Source organism: Pan paniscus, chromosome 13 (genome assembly GCF_029289425.2).
Source record: "Pan paniscus chromosome 13, NHGRI_mPanPan1-v2.0_pri, whole genome shotgun sequence".
Lineage (NCBI taxonomy): Eukaryota > Metazoa > Chordata > Mammalia > Primates > Hominidae > Pan > Pan paniscus.
Window position 1 is genome coordinate 73601036 of NC_073262.2, and position 17051 is coordinate 73618086.

At 40.7% G+C, this 17051-nt stretch overlaps 1 protein-coding gene across 1 annotated transcript in view; it reads left to right on the forward strand.

Moving 5' to 3' along the window:
• The first annotated feature begins 209 nt into the window (after positions 1 to 209).
• The window catches only part of GORASP2 (golgi reassembly stacking protein 2), a 38266-nt gene continuing 21424 nt past the window's right edge, over positions 210 to 17051 (forward strand). The window contains exon 1 of the mRNA XM_003824279.5: positions 210 to 644. Within this exon, the coding sequence (XP_003824327.1) occupies positions 582 to 644 (63 nt within the window). The 5' untranslated portion in view covers positions 210 to 581. The remainder of the gene's footprint in view (positions 645 to 17051) is intronic.

The window sequence follows — 17051 nt, forward strand, 5'->3', positions numbered from 1 at the left end:
TTTCCTTTTATAAAATTTAGCTGAGCAGATGCTAGGCAGCCCACAGGAGGCCACTATTCCCCTCAGCTGTACAGTTTGGGAAAACACCTACACACCCGGAGAACACAGAGCTTGGTGTGTGTTGAGTTCGCTCCTGTTCATCAGCAGCCCTTTCCCCGCCTCTGGCCACCAGGGGGACCTGCAACCAAGTATGTGTTCTTTCAGGCGAGCGGGAACGCGTCTGCATAAATCTAGTCCAATCCAGGGCCCCGTAGCAAGGCGCCAAAGCTGGGGGAAGCGCATTTCTGTTCTCTCGCGAGCACGACGCGGTGCCTCCCAGTCCTCCTCCGGCCCTCCCTCTCCGCCCTCCCGGCCAGCGCGCGCTCGGGCCCCTTCCAGTGGCTCGCGGCAGGTGGCGCTGTCTGCGGCGTCGCAGCGGCCCGGGCTGCAGTAGAGACGATCTCCCGGCGGGCTGTGCGGCCCGGCTCTCCGGCGGCAGCGAGTGCCACGTCCCAAGTGCTACGCGGAGGATTAGAGCAGGCGGTGCGCTGGGGGCGGGAGCAGCGCGGAGCCCGGCTCGGCCACACCGATCGCCCGCCGCCATGGGCTCCTCGCAAAGCGTCGAGATCCCGGGCGGGGGCACCGAGGGCTACCACGTTCTGCGGGTAAGGGCTCCGACGGCGGCCGGGGAGCTGCGGGCTGGAGGCGGGGCCGGCCGCGGGGAGGCGGAGGCCCCCATGGGCTCCTTCACGGGGCAGCCAGGCCCGATCCCGCGAAGGAGCGGCGGTCGCGGGTGCTGCCTTGGTCGAGGCTGGTTCCGGAGGCCGCTCGCATCCCACCTCCGCGGAGCGCCCTGGGCACGGGGTCCGCGGCTGTAGGAGGACGGGCTGGAGCTGGAGGCGGCTGCCGGCGACTCGGCCGGGGGGCGGCCCTGGGAAGGGGGGACAACCTTGCTCTTTTTCCGCACGGCCTTCTCTCTCCTCCAGCCCCCCTCATTTTTAGCTTCCAAAGTTAGGAAGGGCGCGGAGGCAGCGTCTCCAAAGTGGTGACTGTGAAGGCAGCCTTTGCGCTTTCCTAGGAGAGGGATCCCGACCCGCAGTCCGGAGGCGGGGCCTGCGGCGGCAGGTGTTAAATCACCTCGGCGCCGGCCGAGTGGCCTGAAAGACCAGCAGGGCAGGAGACGGAAAACGAAATGGCCTGGAAGTAGGTTCGACGGACTTAAACAGACTTCATTTTGACCAGACTTTTCCTTTCCCGTGCCACTCCTGACCCTCCCAAACCTTCTCAAGATTTCCTGGAGTGGGAACTTCCGTTCTGTTCCGATTGCTGAGGGTGTGGTTTAGATTAAGGTTTAGATCCACAGTGGTAAAGAGGTAGTGCAGAGAAATTTTTTTTAAAAATCGGAGTATATAAAGGAAAACAACCCTAGCTTAACTTCCAGGACGCAGAGAAACATAGTATCTCAAAAGGCTTCAGCTAAGCCCCTACCTATGAACGGCCTGGGCCTGGGTGGTACAAAGCATGTGGTCTTTTCCTCGTGGAACCGGGCGACTTTAGAAGTAGCATTGATGGTTGTTTGCTGTGACACCTGTGTGAGTGTTAACATGAACTGTCAACAGAGTGGCCGCAGCGTGTAGCGCCATTTAGGGGTGTAATAGAGTGTCACTCAATATTAGCTCCTCACAGGCAAGAACGTTTTCACTGAAAGTAAGAGAGTGCACTTCCTGGTGCTACCTTCATTTCCTGCCCTGGGTCCCATGTTTTAGGTGAGACACATTCTTAAATTGCCCAGCTGTCTAGGTGATAGGGCTGAGACAGATCATCTTTCTGATCTTCCGGATTATTGTGTCTATTGCCTTTCCATTACAGTAAAAATCCCTCCTCTGCCATACTCTTAGTAGGAAAGGGTGATTTTTTTTCCCCGAAAGGAAAAGGGAGCCTATAAATAAACCGTATTATCTTCCTATCCCCTTCTGCTAACCAAACACCCAAGAGCCGCACTGAGAGAGGAAATGGAAGGAGAATTGTCAGTTCCCAAATGTGAGGTGAAAGCTGTGCTTTTCTTTCTATTATCTGGTCTGATTTTGAGTTCTCTACCCTGGGATGTTACCCAGTATTACCAGCTGTTTCTCACAGTGACCGATTGTGGTCATGAATCCTTGGGGATTCGTGATATTTTTATAATACATGCACTCAGGGAAACTCAGTAAAACACATTAGTGTTAATAAGCAAAAAAAAAAAAAAAAAAAAAAAGTCGCGTGTTTGAAAGAAAGCCATACACATCAAAAGGATTCCAACTTAGTGACTGCATTCCGACATAAAATGAGTTTGTATTTTCTTTATGTAAGTGCAGTCAAGTGAAACAGCATTCATACATATTCAGTAGTGCAGATGTGTTATTAATCTATAAATCTGATTTTTAGAAAAACGAGGGACAACCTTAGTTACCAATCTGCATCTGGAGCATTAATGTTGCACATGATGAAATAATTCTTATTTAGTTAGACTTTTACTAAAGAGAGCTTTAAAATAGTAATGATCTAGTTTAGGAGAATTTTGTGTCTGCCTTCCTAAGACCCTCTGCCCCTGATTCTGTAATTGGTTTTCTTATCTTTGTTTTTAGAGGGAAAAGTGCTGTGTTAAATCTTAACATGTAAAAATGTCTTCCTTTCATTTGTTATTGCCTAAATGGACAGCGATATATTTCATTGTTAGATTACCAAGCTTGTAAACTGGAGTAACTGTGGCAGGAAATTTTTGAATAAAATCACCCATATTCAACAAGTTCTAGAACGATTTAATTAGAAGTTAGTTTTCTTGAATAACCAATTCCCTGGCCAATCTTGTTGTAGTAAAAACTTAATATGATTGACTGGGTTTTGAAATACCAATTATAATAACGTTTATATCCTCTGCTGTCTTTTGATTTCATGAGTCCCTATAATTCAGATAGATTGAACTTTCCATTTTTTTCATTATTTTTCAATATCCATCTAAAAATATTTAGGGGACAGCCTTTAAATGGATTCAGAAGTTCTGCTATGAGCAGTGTAGTTCCTTTTTATGTATTCTGTATGTATGAGTGCATATTTTCAGATTGTGATCATATTGTGTACCCAACTTCTTATCCCCACTCCAGAGTAACCACTGTGGACAGTTTTTTACATAGCCTTTCAGATATATTTTATGCTTATAAAAAAGTCTCTTTGGCCGCGCACAGTGGCTCACACCTGTAATCCCCACTTTGGGAGGCCGAGGTGGGCGGATCATCTGAGGTCAGGAGTTCGAGACCAGCCTGACCAACATGGTGAAACCCCATCTCTATTAAAAATATAAAAAATTAGCCGAGCATGGTAGTGCACACCTGTAATCCCAGCTACTTGGGAGGCTGAGGCAGGAGAATCACTTGAACCTGGGAGGCGGAGGTTGCAGTGAGCTGAGATTGTGCCATTGCACTCTAGCCTAGGCAAAAAGCGTGAGACTTCGTTTAAAAAAAAAAAAAAAGAGTCTCTTCTTCTTCCACCCTTCTCTCTTTCTTTTTGTTACCTTGTAATCATGATCCATGCTGTTGCACACCTCAGTCTTCTCAGTTGTTGACCTATCTTGGCAGTCTTTCTGTAGTAGCAAGTGGCCATCTGCTTCATGCTTTCAGTTAGCTCACGGTAGTCTGTTGTACCATAGATTGGTTAAGGAGTACCTCCTGGTGTTGAACATTTGGTTATTTAGTCTTCTGTTATTATAAGTACATATTTACAACCTTAAATCCTACTTTTTGTTTTCCCATAACATACATCCTTTTCCCAGATTACTGTATTGAATTTTAATGGTAGCTGTCTGTATAAATGTTGATCTTTATTTTAGTAAATAACTACATTGTTTTCTGATCATCAACATGTGTCCATTAGAGAACATTTGGATGTGGTAAAAAAGTACAGCAAAGAACCTGAATTACCTGTAATCCCACCATCTAAAGGCAAATACTGTTGAAGTATTTCTCTTAGTCTCCTTTTTTTCCTGGGCCTAACATTGCCCCTTAGCCATGTTTCACAAAGATTTTGAATAATATGACGTATTCAAGGACTATATGGCCAAAAGTTATCTTAAGAGGTTAACATTACAACCAAAATAGCCAACAGCTGAGAAATTGTTAAACAAATCAGGGCCTAACCACAGATAGAATGCTATACATTCACTCAAAATTGTGTTTCAGACACCCTGTGTGTGTGCAGGTACATTTGAGTGCTTAGGAAAATAAAGCTGAAAGGTAATAAACAAGGTTGTCTAAAAAATTATTAGTGGATGGTGACTTTTTTTTTTAAACTTTAATATATTTTCTAGGATTTCTGAAGTGATCATTAAATACTTGTATAGTCACCCAAAGTGTAGATATGCAAAATTACTTTTAAAAAAGAAGTGGACTCCTAGTGGAGGATTTAAAAATTTGTGTAGAAGTCTTTTTTTAAAAAATAGCATTTCAGATTTCCTTATATAGTGGGTCAGATTTGTGCTCACTATGAATGGCACTTTTATTTTGGTCCTCCAATCCTAATGTAAGGCAGGAAAAATGTTAGGGCTTCTCAGTTTTTGAAGTTATTGTAAGTTACCCCCTACATGTGAACTATGTTTAATATCAAATTTTTGCCTATATTTTCCATTAATTATCCAGTGAACCCAACAAGACCATTTTCAAAATTAAATTAAACCAAAATATCCAACAGGTGAGAAATTGTTAAACAAATCAGGGCCTAACCACAGATAGAATGCTATACATTCGCTCAAAATTGTGTTTCAAACACCCTGTGTATGTGCAGGTACATTTGAGTGCTCAGGAAAATAAAGCTGAAAGGTAATAAACAGGGTTGTCTAAAAAATTATTAGTGACATAGTTCACAAAATTAAATTTTTGGAGTGACCTCACAGATGCCTATTATAGGATCTGCTTTTAAATTAAAATATTCATATTCTGTTCCACACTTAAAAGAGATGGGGAATAGCTGAGGGCATACTTTCTGGAGCAAGTATTCAGTGTGGAGACTGTGTGGAGTGTGGAGACATGGAAAATCGCATTTTCATTCTTTCTCATGCTTTCTTCTGGGAGAGATTTTGAGGTGATGGATATTTTGAAGGAAGGGTCATTGACATGAAGTGTGTCACGAGTGTAATAACAGGTTTTTATCTTCTGAGCTATTTGCTGCAGACTGGGTAGCATTTAGGTGTTCTCAGAGAAGCAAGTGACTGCAAGTGGAATTACTTCTATAGAAAATGCAATGCCTACACCATATCTTCTATCATATGGAACTGCTCTTTTTATATATTTTTTTCTATTTTGTCAGAGATGAGGTCTCCCAAAGGTACTGCTCTTTTTAAATGGTGCCTAACTAACCTACCTGCAATCCTGTTGTGATGGGATTTCAATTTAGTACTTATTTTGAAAAAATTAATTTCTGATATTCAATAGTCATTGTTTTCTTTATTCTTCTAACACTGTCTTTCTCAAACTTTTGAAACTCATACCCTGTTTTTTTTTTTTTTGTTGTTGTTGTTGTTGTTGTTTTGAGATGGAGTTTCGCTTTTGTTGCCCAGGCTGGAGTACAATGGCGCGTCTCGGCTCACTGCAACCTCCCGGGTTCTCCTGCCTCAGCCTCCCAAGTAGCTGGGATTACAGGCACCTGTCATCACGCCCAGCTAATTTTTGTATTTTTAGTAGAGATGGGGTTTCACCATGTTGGCCAGGCTGTTCTCGAACTCCTGACCTCAAGTGATCCTCCCGCCTCCACCTCCGACAAGTGCTTGGATTACAGGTGTTAGCCACCACGCCCTACCTCATCCCCTAACACAGAAATCTCACTCTGGCTCCCTTCTCACTCATTCTGGAAACAATGCGTAAAAAGAAAACAGTAGGGTTATTTGGTATTGTTTTCTATATATAAAGTTATAATTGTGAAACCTGAAGAGTCTGACCCTGCCCCCAGAATTGATCTCTCCTTTTCTTTCTTTTTTGTTTGTTTGTTTGTTTGTGAGATGGAGTCTCGCTCTGTTGCCACGGCTGGAGTGCCGTTGTGCAATCTCAGCTCACTGCAGCCTCCGCCTCCGAAGTCCAAGCAATTCTCCTGCCTCGGCCTCCAGAGTGGCTGGGATTACAGGTGCCTGCCACCGTGCCCGGCTAATTTTTGTATTTTTAGTAGAGATGGGCTTTCACCCTATTGGTCAAGCTGGTCTCGAACTGCTGACCTCAGCTGATCCACAGGCCTCGGCCTCCCAAAGTGCTGGTATTACAGGCATGAGCCACTGTGCCAGGCCCAAAATTGATCTTTTCTAATAAAAGGCCCAGAAGTTGTTTAATAAACATTCTTTTAAATTGCTTTCAAATGTAGGAATCAGGATGTCTCAGTTTATTAAAGCCATGGAATACAAGTATATAAATCTTGGGATACTTTTAGGAATTATATCATTGAACATAAACTTTTTCTAATATTAATAGGCCTTGAACCAATTAGTAGTTTCATGTTGATTATATACACTTTTTTTTTCCTTTGAGATGGAGTCTTGCTCTGTCACCCAGGCTGGAGTGCAGTGGCGTGATCTCAGCTCACTGCAACTTCCGCCACTCCAGTTCAAGTGATTCTCCTGCCTCAGCCTCCCAAGTGGCTGGGATTATAGGCACCCACCACCACACCCAACTAATTTTTGTATTTTTAGTAGAGACGGGGTTTCACCCTATTGGCCAGGTTGGTCTAGAACTTCAGACCTCAAGTCATCTGCCCACCTCAGCCTCCCAAAGTGTAGGGATTTCAGGTGGGAGCCACTGCACCCAGCACCCCCAACCCCCCACCTCTTTTTTTTTTTTTTTCTTTTTTTGACACAGGGTCTCACTCTAGGCTGGAATGCAGTAGCACAGTCTCCACTCACTGCAGCCTCCAACTCCCAGGCTCAAGTGATCCTCCCCCCTCTCAGCCTCCCCAGTAGCTGGGACTACAGGCACACACCACCATGCCCAGCTAATTTTTTGTATTTTCGGTAGAGATGGGGTTTTGCCATGTTGCCCAGGCTGCCCTCGAACTCCTGAGTTCAAGCAATCCACCCACCTCAGCCTCACAAAGTGCTGGGGTTACAGGCATGAGCCACTGCGCCCGGCCTGTATATGCTTTCGTACCTATGTGATGAGGTGTGTTTTAATGCCTGCGCTATCATCCTCAGGATTCTCACTGGGGGAGATCTGCTGTTAGTGGTTAATTATGGTTTCAGTAAGTAGTAGAGTGTACAACACTGATTCTTCTGCCTTCTGGGTCAGATACTAACAGGGCTTTTTAATAATTCCTCTGCAAATTTTATAAAAGTTGAGCTTAGAATAACCGTTAACATCAGTGTGTTCATTTTGCTTACTTTAATATTCTATTGAAAGGATTATATATATTGATTGATTCACTATAAAATACTAATGTAAACTAGGAAATATAAAGTTTGATATGTGCTTTTGAAACTGACTCTTTTTTTTTTTTTGAAGCAGGGTCTCACTCTGTCACTATGGCTGCAGTGTTGTGGTGTGGTCATGGCCCACTGCAGCCTTGAACTCCTGGGCTCAATTAATCCTTTCATCTCAGCCTCCTGAGTAGCTTACAGGCATATGCTGCCACGTCTAGCCAATTTTAAAATTTTTTTGTAGAGAGATCTTTCTATGTTGCCCAGGCTGGTCTTGAACTCCTGGGCTCAAGCGATCCTCTCGTCTTGGCTTCCCAAAGTGTTGGGATTACACTTATGAGCCACCACACCTAGTCCTAAGTAGTTACTTTGAGAAACTGTACATTTCCCTGTTGGCATTGCAAATAAATTTACTGTAGCATGAAGATAATTATTCTGGGGTTTTGTTTTCTCTTTTAAGCATCAATGAGAGAAGGCTCAAGCACATTGTCAGAAATAAGGAAGCTTAAGCCGGGCATAATGGTGTGCACCTGTAATCCCAGCTACTCCAATCAGGAGACTGAGGTGAGGTGGGGGCCCAAGAGTTTAAGACCACGCTGGGCAACATAATGAGATCCGGTCTCAATAAAAGCAAAATTGTCACTTGACCAAGGACTTTGAGGCTGCAGCGAGCTGTCCTCACACCACTGCACTCCAGCCTGGGTAACAGCAGCATCTCTAAAATTAGTTAATTAATTCGTTAATTTTTTTAAAAAAATTTTAAGGCTAGGTGCGGTGGCTCACGCCTGTAATCCCAGCACTTTGGGAGGCTGAGGCGGGTGGACCACCGAGGTCAGGAGTTCAAGACCAGTCTGGCCAACATGGTGAAACCCCCTATCTACAAAAAATACAAAAATTAGACCGGCGTGATGGCGCATGCCTGTAATCCCAGCTACTCAGGAGGCTGAGGCAGGAGAATCGCTTGAACCCTGGAGGTGGAGGTTGCAGTGAGCTGAGATGGTGCCACTGTGTACTCCAGCCTGGGCGACAGAGTGAGACTCCATCACAAAAAAAAAAATTCTTTTAGAGACCCGGTTTTGCTCTGTTGCCCAGGCTGGAGTGCAGTGTCACAGTCCCAGCTCACCGCAGCCTCGACTTCATGGGCTCCAGCAGTTCTCCCTCCCTAGCCTTCCAAGTAGTTGGGACTACAGGTGCGTACCACCACAGCTGGCTGATTTTTTGAAGGGACAAGGTCTCGCCACATTGCCCAGGCTGGTCTCAAACTCCCGGGCTCAAGTGATCCTCCTGCTTTAGCCTCCCAACGTGCTGGGACTATAGCTGTGAGCCACATCCCAGCCCTAATTAATTAAATAAAAGTAAAATCCAGGCTTTGTGGCATGTGCCTGTAGTCCCAGGTACTCAGGAGGCTGAGGTGGAAGGACCGCTTGAGCCCAGGAGTTCAAGAGTAGCCGTGGCAAAATATTGAGAGCTTGAGAAAGAAAAAGAAAGAGAGAGGGAAGGAGGCAGGGAAGGGAAAGAGGGAAACAAAGGAGGAAGCACCTGGTACAGTGACTGTCACCTGTAATCCTAACACTTTGGGAGGCCGAGGCAGAGTATTACTTGAAGCCAGGAGTTTGAGACCAGCCTAGACAGTAAAGTGAGATCCTGTCTCTAAAAAAAATAAAGACAGAAGGAAAGAATCTTGTTATCTTTGTGGACATGAGTACACTGAGAAACTATCATAGTCAACCACCAGAGACCACCTTTGGGAACTGGATTCTAGTGCCAGCTCTATCACTTCATTCTGTTTCCTTGAGCAACCCTTTGAACTGCTTTGAAAAGCTTCAGTCTTTGTATCTGAAAAGTGCAGATAATAGCAGAGCCACTTCTACCTTTTCCACTAAAAAACACTTTAGATACTGTGTATGAAAATAATGAAAACAATTGAGCATTATTAAATCTCTTTCTTAAAACAACACTATCTACCTCCTTGATTATCCTGTGGGTTAAATGTGATATTCCATGTAAAGCACTTAACTTAGAATGTGGAATATAATAAGGATTCAAATGTTAGCTGATGCCTTTATTACTAGCATTTGCATTATTGTGTAGAACCAGTATCGTGGCAATACTAGCTAAAATATACTACTGTAGTTGTAAACATTTTTAGTATTTTTATTTGATTAAGCAACAGTTACTTTTTGTCTGTGTACCTAACCTGTACTTTACTGCTGTTTAAAACGTAAGTTTGAGGTCAGATCTGACCCATTAATTTTAGTCATATAGGCACACACATAAATGGTGCCTGTTAATTTCCTCCGATCCTCATTTTTAAGGAAATTGTTTTTTAATTTTAAATGGGGAGTGCCAGTATCCTTTTCATTGCATTGCTACAGTGTTACTACACACATTAATTAAAATGGCTGAAAGAGTCTATGCAATTAAAATGATCTTGCTGTATTTGATTTTCTTCATTGTAGAATCTATAGATAGCTTAGCAACAGTTAGACTTACTTCATGGTGGGTCATTCAGGCTTACAGATTACATAGTTAGCCTCCTCATTTTTGCAGCTAAAGAAAAGAAGCACAGGCCTGTAATCCCAGCACTTTGGGAGGCCGAGGCGGTGATCACCTGAGGTCAGGAGTTTGCGACTAGCCTGGCCAACATGGTGAAACCTTGTCTCTGCTAAAATGTACAGAAACTTAGCCAGGCATGGCGATGGGCGCCTGTAATCCCAGCTACTTGGGAGGCTGAAGCAGGAGAATTACTTAAACCCAGGAGGCGGAGGTTGCTGTGAGCTGAGATTGCATCACTGTACTCCAACCTGGGAACAAGAGGGAAACTCCATCTCAAAAAAAAGAAAAAAAGCACAGAGAAGTCAATCTGATTTGCCCAAGGTCACAGAGCAAGTTTTCTTTCCCTAAGAAACAAATCCCTAAGTTATTTGAAGAATATAAAATGTGTTCAGAAGTTGTCAGAGTTTTTGCTTCTTTTAGAGCAAACTTCAATTTCTTTCGATGTTGTTTTTCTAATGTACAGATCTTTTCTGGAAAACTATTATGCAATAATGGGTTTTTATTTCCTTTTAGTTGCCATTACAATTTTATTTTAAATTGCTTGAATGTTAAAAATTATGTCAGGGTTAGTGTCAGGAGAACATGTACTTTGCTTTGTTTTGGAAGAACATGTGAAGAAAATGTTTTAGCAGGTGAGGCTTGAACTCTTCTAGTCTACTGCAAAATTATTTACCACACATTTGTGTCAAGACCCAAATAAGGAAACTTACCCATTTGCAGACATAGAATATAGTAGTCTCTCCTTATCCACAGTTTGACTTTCTGTGGCTTCAGTTACCTTTGGTCAACTGAGGTCCAAAAATATCAGATGGAAAATTCCAGAAATAAACAGTTCATAAGTGGTAGATTGTTCTGTTTTATATTATTAGTTATTGTTGTTAATCTCTTACTATGCCTAGCATATAAATTAAGCTTTATGATAAGTGTTTGCATATGGGAAAAAATATAGTACAGTATATGTAGGGTTTGGTACTCTGCAATTTCAAGCATCCATGGGAGGTCTTGGAACATATCCCCTGCAGATAACGGGGACTACTATAGCTCCCTCACCCTCCTCACTAAAAAAATGCTTATTATAACCACGGAGGATTTAGGATTTCTTTTTATTATATCACATTCCCAGATCTTTTCCCATCATTTTGATCACCTACGCACACATATAGTGCATGAGGATTTATGTTTATAGTTGAGGTGGGTCATCATTTAGGTATTGCTTGGATTGAATTTATTTTCTAGTCTTGTTTAACATCTCCACTGTTTTTAAAAGCAGTACAAGAGGGAGAGTGTTAGAAGAGATGATAGTGTAGATAGTCATTCAATGGGGCTTTTCTGCATTTTATGTGTGGAAAAGGAATATATGGTGTAGTAATAAAAAGGAGACAGTTATACATTCTAGTAAGCCAATTTTATGGTAAAATTTTCATTGTTAGAAAACTTAAGGAAGATAATTTACATATCAGCCAGAAACATGGATAAGTGTGTCTTTGTGTATCACCTAGTGCAGCATGTAGTCTGGTGATATCCTGTGTGCTGCAAGTTGCCTTGTGGTTTACTTTCTTTGTTACTTTAAGGTAGAAGGTCTGTATACCTCAACTGAAGGTATGTAAGTCAGTAGACCAGTGCAGTTGGGAGAATGCCCCCTGACACCCAGCTCCACCCAAACACTTCTTCCCTCTTACTCTGCCATTCCTCCCTCCCCCAAGTGAAGAATTAAAGAGAGAAAGAGATAATGTGAAATGACCCAAACCTAGCATAAGTAGTAGTAGTTGAACATTCTTAATCCTGGAAGAAGAGATGAATGCTTCACTGGAAAGCAATAGTTAGGTCTGTGTGTTAAAAGAAAAGAAAAGTTTAGGCTAAATCTGGTAAAACTTTTAATGATACGGGATCAGAAGTGGAGGGAAAAGTCAAGAAGTGAATTGCTTTTTTTTTTTTTTTTTTACCAGGAACTTGATGGAGCAAAAGTATTAACGGTATCTTGTAGGACAGCTTTTCCTAACTTTATTTTTATTGTAGCTCAAACCAAAAAATGTATTTTCCATTGCAACCAGTACATACTACATTTCATGAAGAATATAGGCCTTTATTATATCATGCATTTTTGACAGATTTTCTATTGTGATATTGTGTTTTGATACTTGTCTTTTGTGACACACTAAATTGATTTCAGAACCTACTGAAATCATCCACTGTAGTTGAATGACACCACTTTAGGGATTATTTCTATAAAGTTGGTGATTAAAAAATCCAGCTTCTAATCATTGATGCAAATTTTTTTATGTAATAGAGATGCCCCTTTACTGTGCAGTTTCATCATAAGCTTCTCATTTTTGCTTGTTGTCTAGCAAATATCATCTTGTTTATTGCAGCCTTTTTTTCTAGAATGTTAGGAGAGAAGCATTTCTTTCACGCTGCTGTAGTTTTTATTTTGTAAGCTAACCTCAGATGTATAGTTTGAACCTTACAACTGCCAGTTAGTGTGTTCATAATTTCTTCTACCTGTCCATGTTTTGGTAATATATCTTTTTATAATTATTATTTTGTAAGCATAATTGCTCTTTAGTATTTTCAGCTGCTTTATTATGTTTCTTAATTGTCAAAGTAAATCGTGTGGCCCTAAGAAGAATTGGAAAAAAAGGCATTGGAAAAAGTGTAACCTCAGTATACTTGTTTTGATACAGGGAGCATCTTTTAAGGCTTTATATTAAAAGAGTGCACACAAGTGTATAGCTTGGTGAATTTTCACAAGCAACACACTTAATGTAACCAGCCTCTTATCCCTTTCCAGTGACATCCTGCACAACTCCCACCTCCGCAGGATGAATATCCTGATTTCTAACAGCATAGATTAGTTTGGCCTGTTCTTGTACTTTGTATAAGGGGAACCATGTGCTAGGTACTCATTTGTATCTGGCTTCTTTTGCTCAGATATTGCTTGTGAGATTGATTCATGTATATTATTGTAGACCTTTCATGTCATTAATGTATTTGGTGCCATTGAGAGAATATGCCAATATTTATTAACCTGTTGATGGGGATTTTTGTAGTTTTCAGTTTGGGGCTTTTATAAATAGTGCTACTATGAACATTATAGTGTATTGCTTTTAGAGAACATGTGTATACCCATTTCTGTTGGGTATATACCCAAGGTTGGAATATACGATCAAAAGGTGTGCATATTTTCAATATTAATAGATATCGCCAAGTCATTTACTAGTTTGCATTCTAACTAGCAGTAATTGAGGTTTCTAAATGTCCTACGTCCTCACTAACACTTAATATTTTTCATCTTTTTAATTTCATTCATTCTGATAGATGTGTAGTAGTGTTGCATTGTGGTTTTAATTTGCATTTCCTTGATGACCATTGAAGTTGAGCACATTTTCATATTTATAGATCACTTCAGTATCCTGTTTGTTTAGTGTCTGCTAAAATCTTTTCTCCATTTCTCTATTGGGTTGTCTTTTTTTCTGTTTTAAGCAACTTTATTGTGATAAAAGTTACATACCAGAAAGTTCAGACTTCTAAAGTATACAGTTTGGTGGGTTTTTAGTATATTCATAGAGTTCTGCAACCATCACCACTGCCTAATTCCAGAATCTGTGTATTACTCCAGAAAGAAACCCGTATGTATTAGTAGCCATTCCCCCATTCTTCCACCCACAACCCCTCATAACAACTAATCTGCTTTCTGTCTCTATGGATTTGTCTATTGCGGACATTTCATATTAATTGAATCAAACAATATGTGGTCTTCTGTGCCTAGCTTCTTTCACTTAGCATAATGTTTTCAAGATTTATCCATGTCATAGCGTGCATTGGTACTTCATCCTTTCTTATGGGTATACCACATTTTCTGTATCCATTTATCAGTTGGGGGACATTTGGGCTGTTTCTACGTTAGGGATATTATGAATAATGCTGCTATGAAATTTGTGTACAGGTTTTTGCATGGAGATATATTTTCATTTTCCTTGGTTATTTGTATACCTGGAGTGGAATTGCTGGATCATGTGATAACTTTGTGTGTAACATTTTGAGGATCTGCCAAACTGTTTTCCACAGCGGCTACACCATTTTACATTCCCACCAGCAAATGTATGAGTGTTCCATTTTCTCCACATCCTTGCCAATGCTTGTTACTCTCTTTTTAATTATGGTCATTCCAGTGGACAAGAAATAGTATCTTGCAGTTTTATTGTCTGTCTTTCTGAACGCTTTACAGTAGTTCAAGATTTCTTCTGGATACAGATCCTTTGTTGGATATGTATTATATCTTTTTACTTTCTTAATTATACCTTTTGATGAGCAGAAGTTCTTAGTGTAGTTCACTTTATCAATTTATTTTAGTTTATGGTTAGTGCATTTTGTGTCCAGTTTATTAGGAAGCCTTCGCAAACTTGAAGGTCTCAAAGATATTCTCTTATGTTTTTCTCTACAGCGTTTATTGTTTTACCCTTGACCTTTTAGAGCTACCATCCATCTGGAATTGATTTGTGGGAGGCAACATTTGAAAAAATGGTTTGTCTCTCTTTCCTGCTAACACTTTACAAGTTTTATTTTTTCTTTTTAAGAGTAAAAGGTATTTAATATGGTTGTAAAAATAATGTCGTGTCCAGGAATTGGTTAGCTATAAAGATTTACCCTCAGATGGTGATTGCAGAGTTAGGAGGATGAGCTTAAGATTTCTTGGCCTTCTATCATAGGCTTGAGACTTAGCTAGGCATTTCATAAACTTAACTCATTGAATCTTTACAACATTCTTGTGAAGAAGATGGCGTTATCCCTTACTTGCAAATGAGAAAATTGAGGCCCAGCGTGGTAAATAAACTTTACCAAGCTCACACAGCTAATAACTGGACAAAATCATGGCTTAAAACCAACTCAGTCTGGCTCTAAAAGTCTATTATTTTTTCACTGTATATAATCTTTTAAAATCTTATTTATTTATTTATTTGTGAGATGGAGCCTTGCTCTGTCGCCCAGGCTGAAGTGCAGTGGCGTGATCCTGACTCACTGTAGTCTCGACCTCCTGGGCTCGAGCAATCCTCCCGCCTTAGCTTCCTGAGTTGCTGGGACTACAGGCACTTGCCACTATGCCTGGCTAATTTTTTAAAAAATTTTTGTAGAGATGGAGTCTCACTTTGTTGCCCAAGCTGGTCTTGAACTCCTAGCCTCAGGAGATCCTCTCACCTCTGCCTCCCAAAGTGCTGGGATAACAAGTGTGAGCCACCGTGCCTGGCCTTAATTATTAAATTTACAAATTTAACCTGTTCATTGTAAATTGCTTTGATATTTGGCCCAGTAATAAATGTTAAATGGTCTGTGGAGCCAAGTATATATAGACTTTTAGTTAAGATGACTTGAAGAAAGCGAAGATAAATTAATAATCAGGAGATCTCATAGGGGATAGAAAGTATTGAAGTGGTAATCTGATGCTTGAGAGATTACGTGCCAGGAGATTCTTGTCAGTGGATAACATTGCAAGAGAAACTTACCTGTGTCAGTGTTTGGTTTGCTATGTTGTAGATCATATTTTCCATGCTACAAAATATAGGAAATTTCCTTTAGGTATATGAGGGTCAAAGAGAGGATTTTTCTAGGGCACTCTCTGCTGACTTCCTAGCAGTAATTAAGATACCTACCTATGTAATTGTGCAGATACTAATGATGTAAATAAATTTAGGAAAGAAGTTAATTTCAAGGGCCATTAGAAACAGAGAGGAAATCGATGTTAGTAACAAATGAAATAGAAAAATAGAGCTAGGGAAAGGATCAAGTTTATTTTAGAATTCAAATTTAGCTATTGAATCATTTTTGAATTATAGGAAAAATACTTCTGATATTGGAAAATTTCCATTTCAGACAAATAGTTTAAACTTTATACTCTGAAGTTTATACTTTAAACTTTATAAGGGTGGCCTAGTAAGAATCAGTATGCAGGGTCAGCTTTCTACATGAGTGATTACCTTATAAAAGTGCTGTCTTTAGCCCTTTTTAACTAAAAGGTAAACTTCTGGCAGTCTCAGTGGCAAAGTCTGAAATTGATCAGTGACCTAGTTGAGTTCTAGATAAAATGCTATTAATAGTTTTTTAGAAACATTCAGATTCAGAGAATTAGATGATTAGATGTGGGCTTTATTAGATGAGAAACTCCACTCTGAGGAGGCGCCTAAGGATCTGTGCTGTTCATTCCCTTTCACACCTGAGGCCTTTCACATCTAATTGATAACCACCTAATAGGCATTTCACATCTAGTTGATCTGACTTTGTCCCCAGTAGCTGTGACTTGACCTCACTTTTCTTGTGACTCCAGGCAGCCACTACTTTACCTTTCAGAGTTGCCATTTGAGAAGAAATATGCTATTTTGAGCCCTAGACATTTTATTTGATAACATACAGAATATGAAATAACCCCCATAGAAAACTGAGTATACAGAAACTAAAAGCTGGGTATGGTGACGTGCCCCTGTAATCCTAGTGCTTTGGGAGGCTGAGATGGGAGGATCACTTGAGACTAGGAGTTCGAGACCTGCATTGGCAACATAGCAAGACCCCCATCTCTATAAAAAATTAAAAAATTAGCTGAGCATGGTGGTGCACTAGAAAAAATTTAAAAATTAGCTGCGCGTGGTGGTGCACTAGAAAAAATTTAAAAATTAGCTGGGCATGGTGGTGCACACATGTAGTCCCAGCTGCTTGGGAGGCCAGGAGTAAGCTATGGATGCACCCCACTCCACTACAGCCTGAGTGACAGAGTGGGACCTTGTCTCCAAAAAAAAAAAAGAAGAAGAAGAAGAAGAAACTGAACACCTTTAATAGATCCCTTTGATATTTAACTTATTTAATTTACAAAATGATTTGGTCCCAAATTTGCAGGGAAACATAAAAAACATGATCAAACAGTTTTAGGGAGTTAGACATTGAACCGTCTATATAGGGCAACTATTCTTTACTGTTATCAAAAGAAGAATATCAAGTTTTACTTCTTCTGAGACAATACTATAATTTGGCTTAAATAAAAGGTAACATTAAGAGGTAATGAACAATTCTGATTGACACTGGTATTAGAAGGATGTATTTTAGGAACAATCTG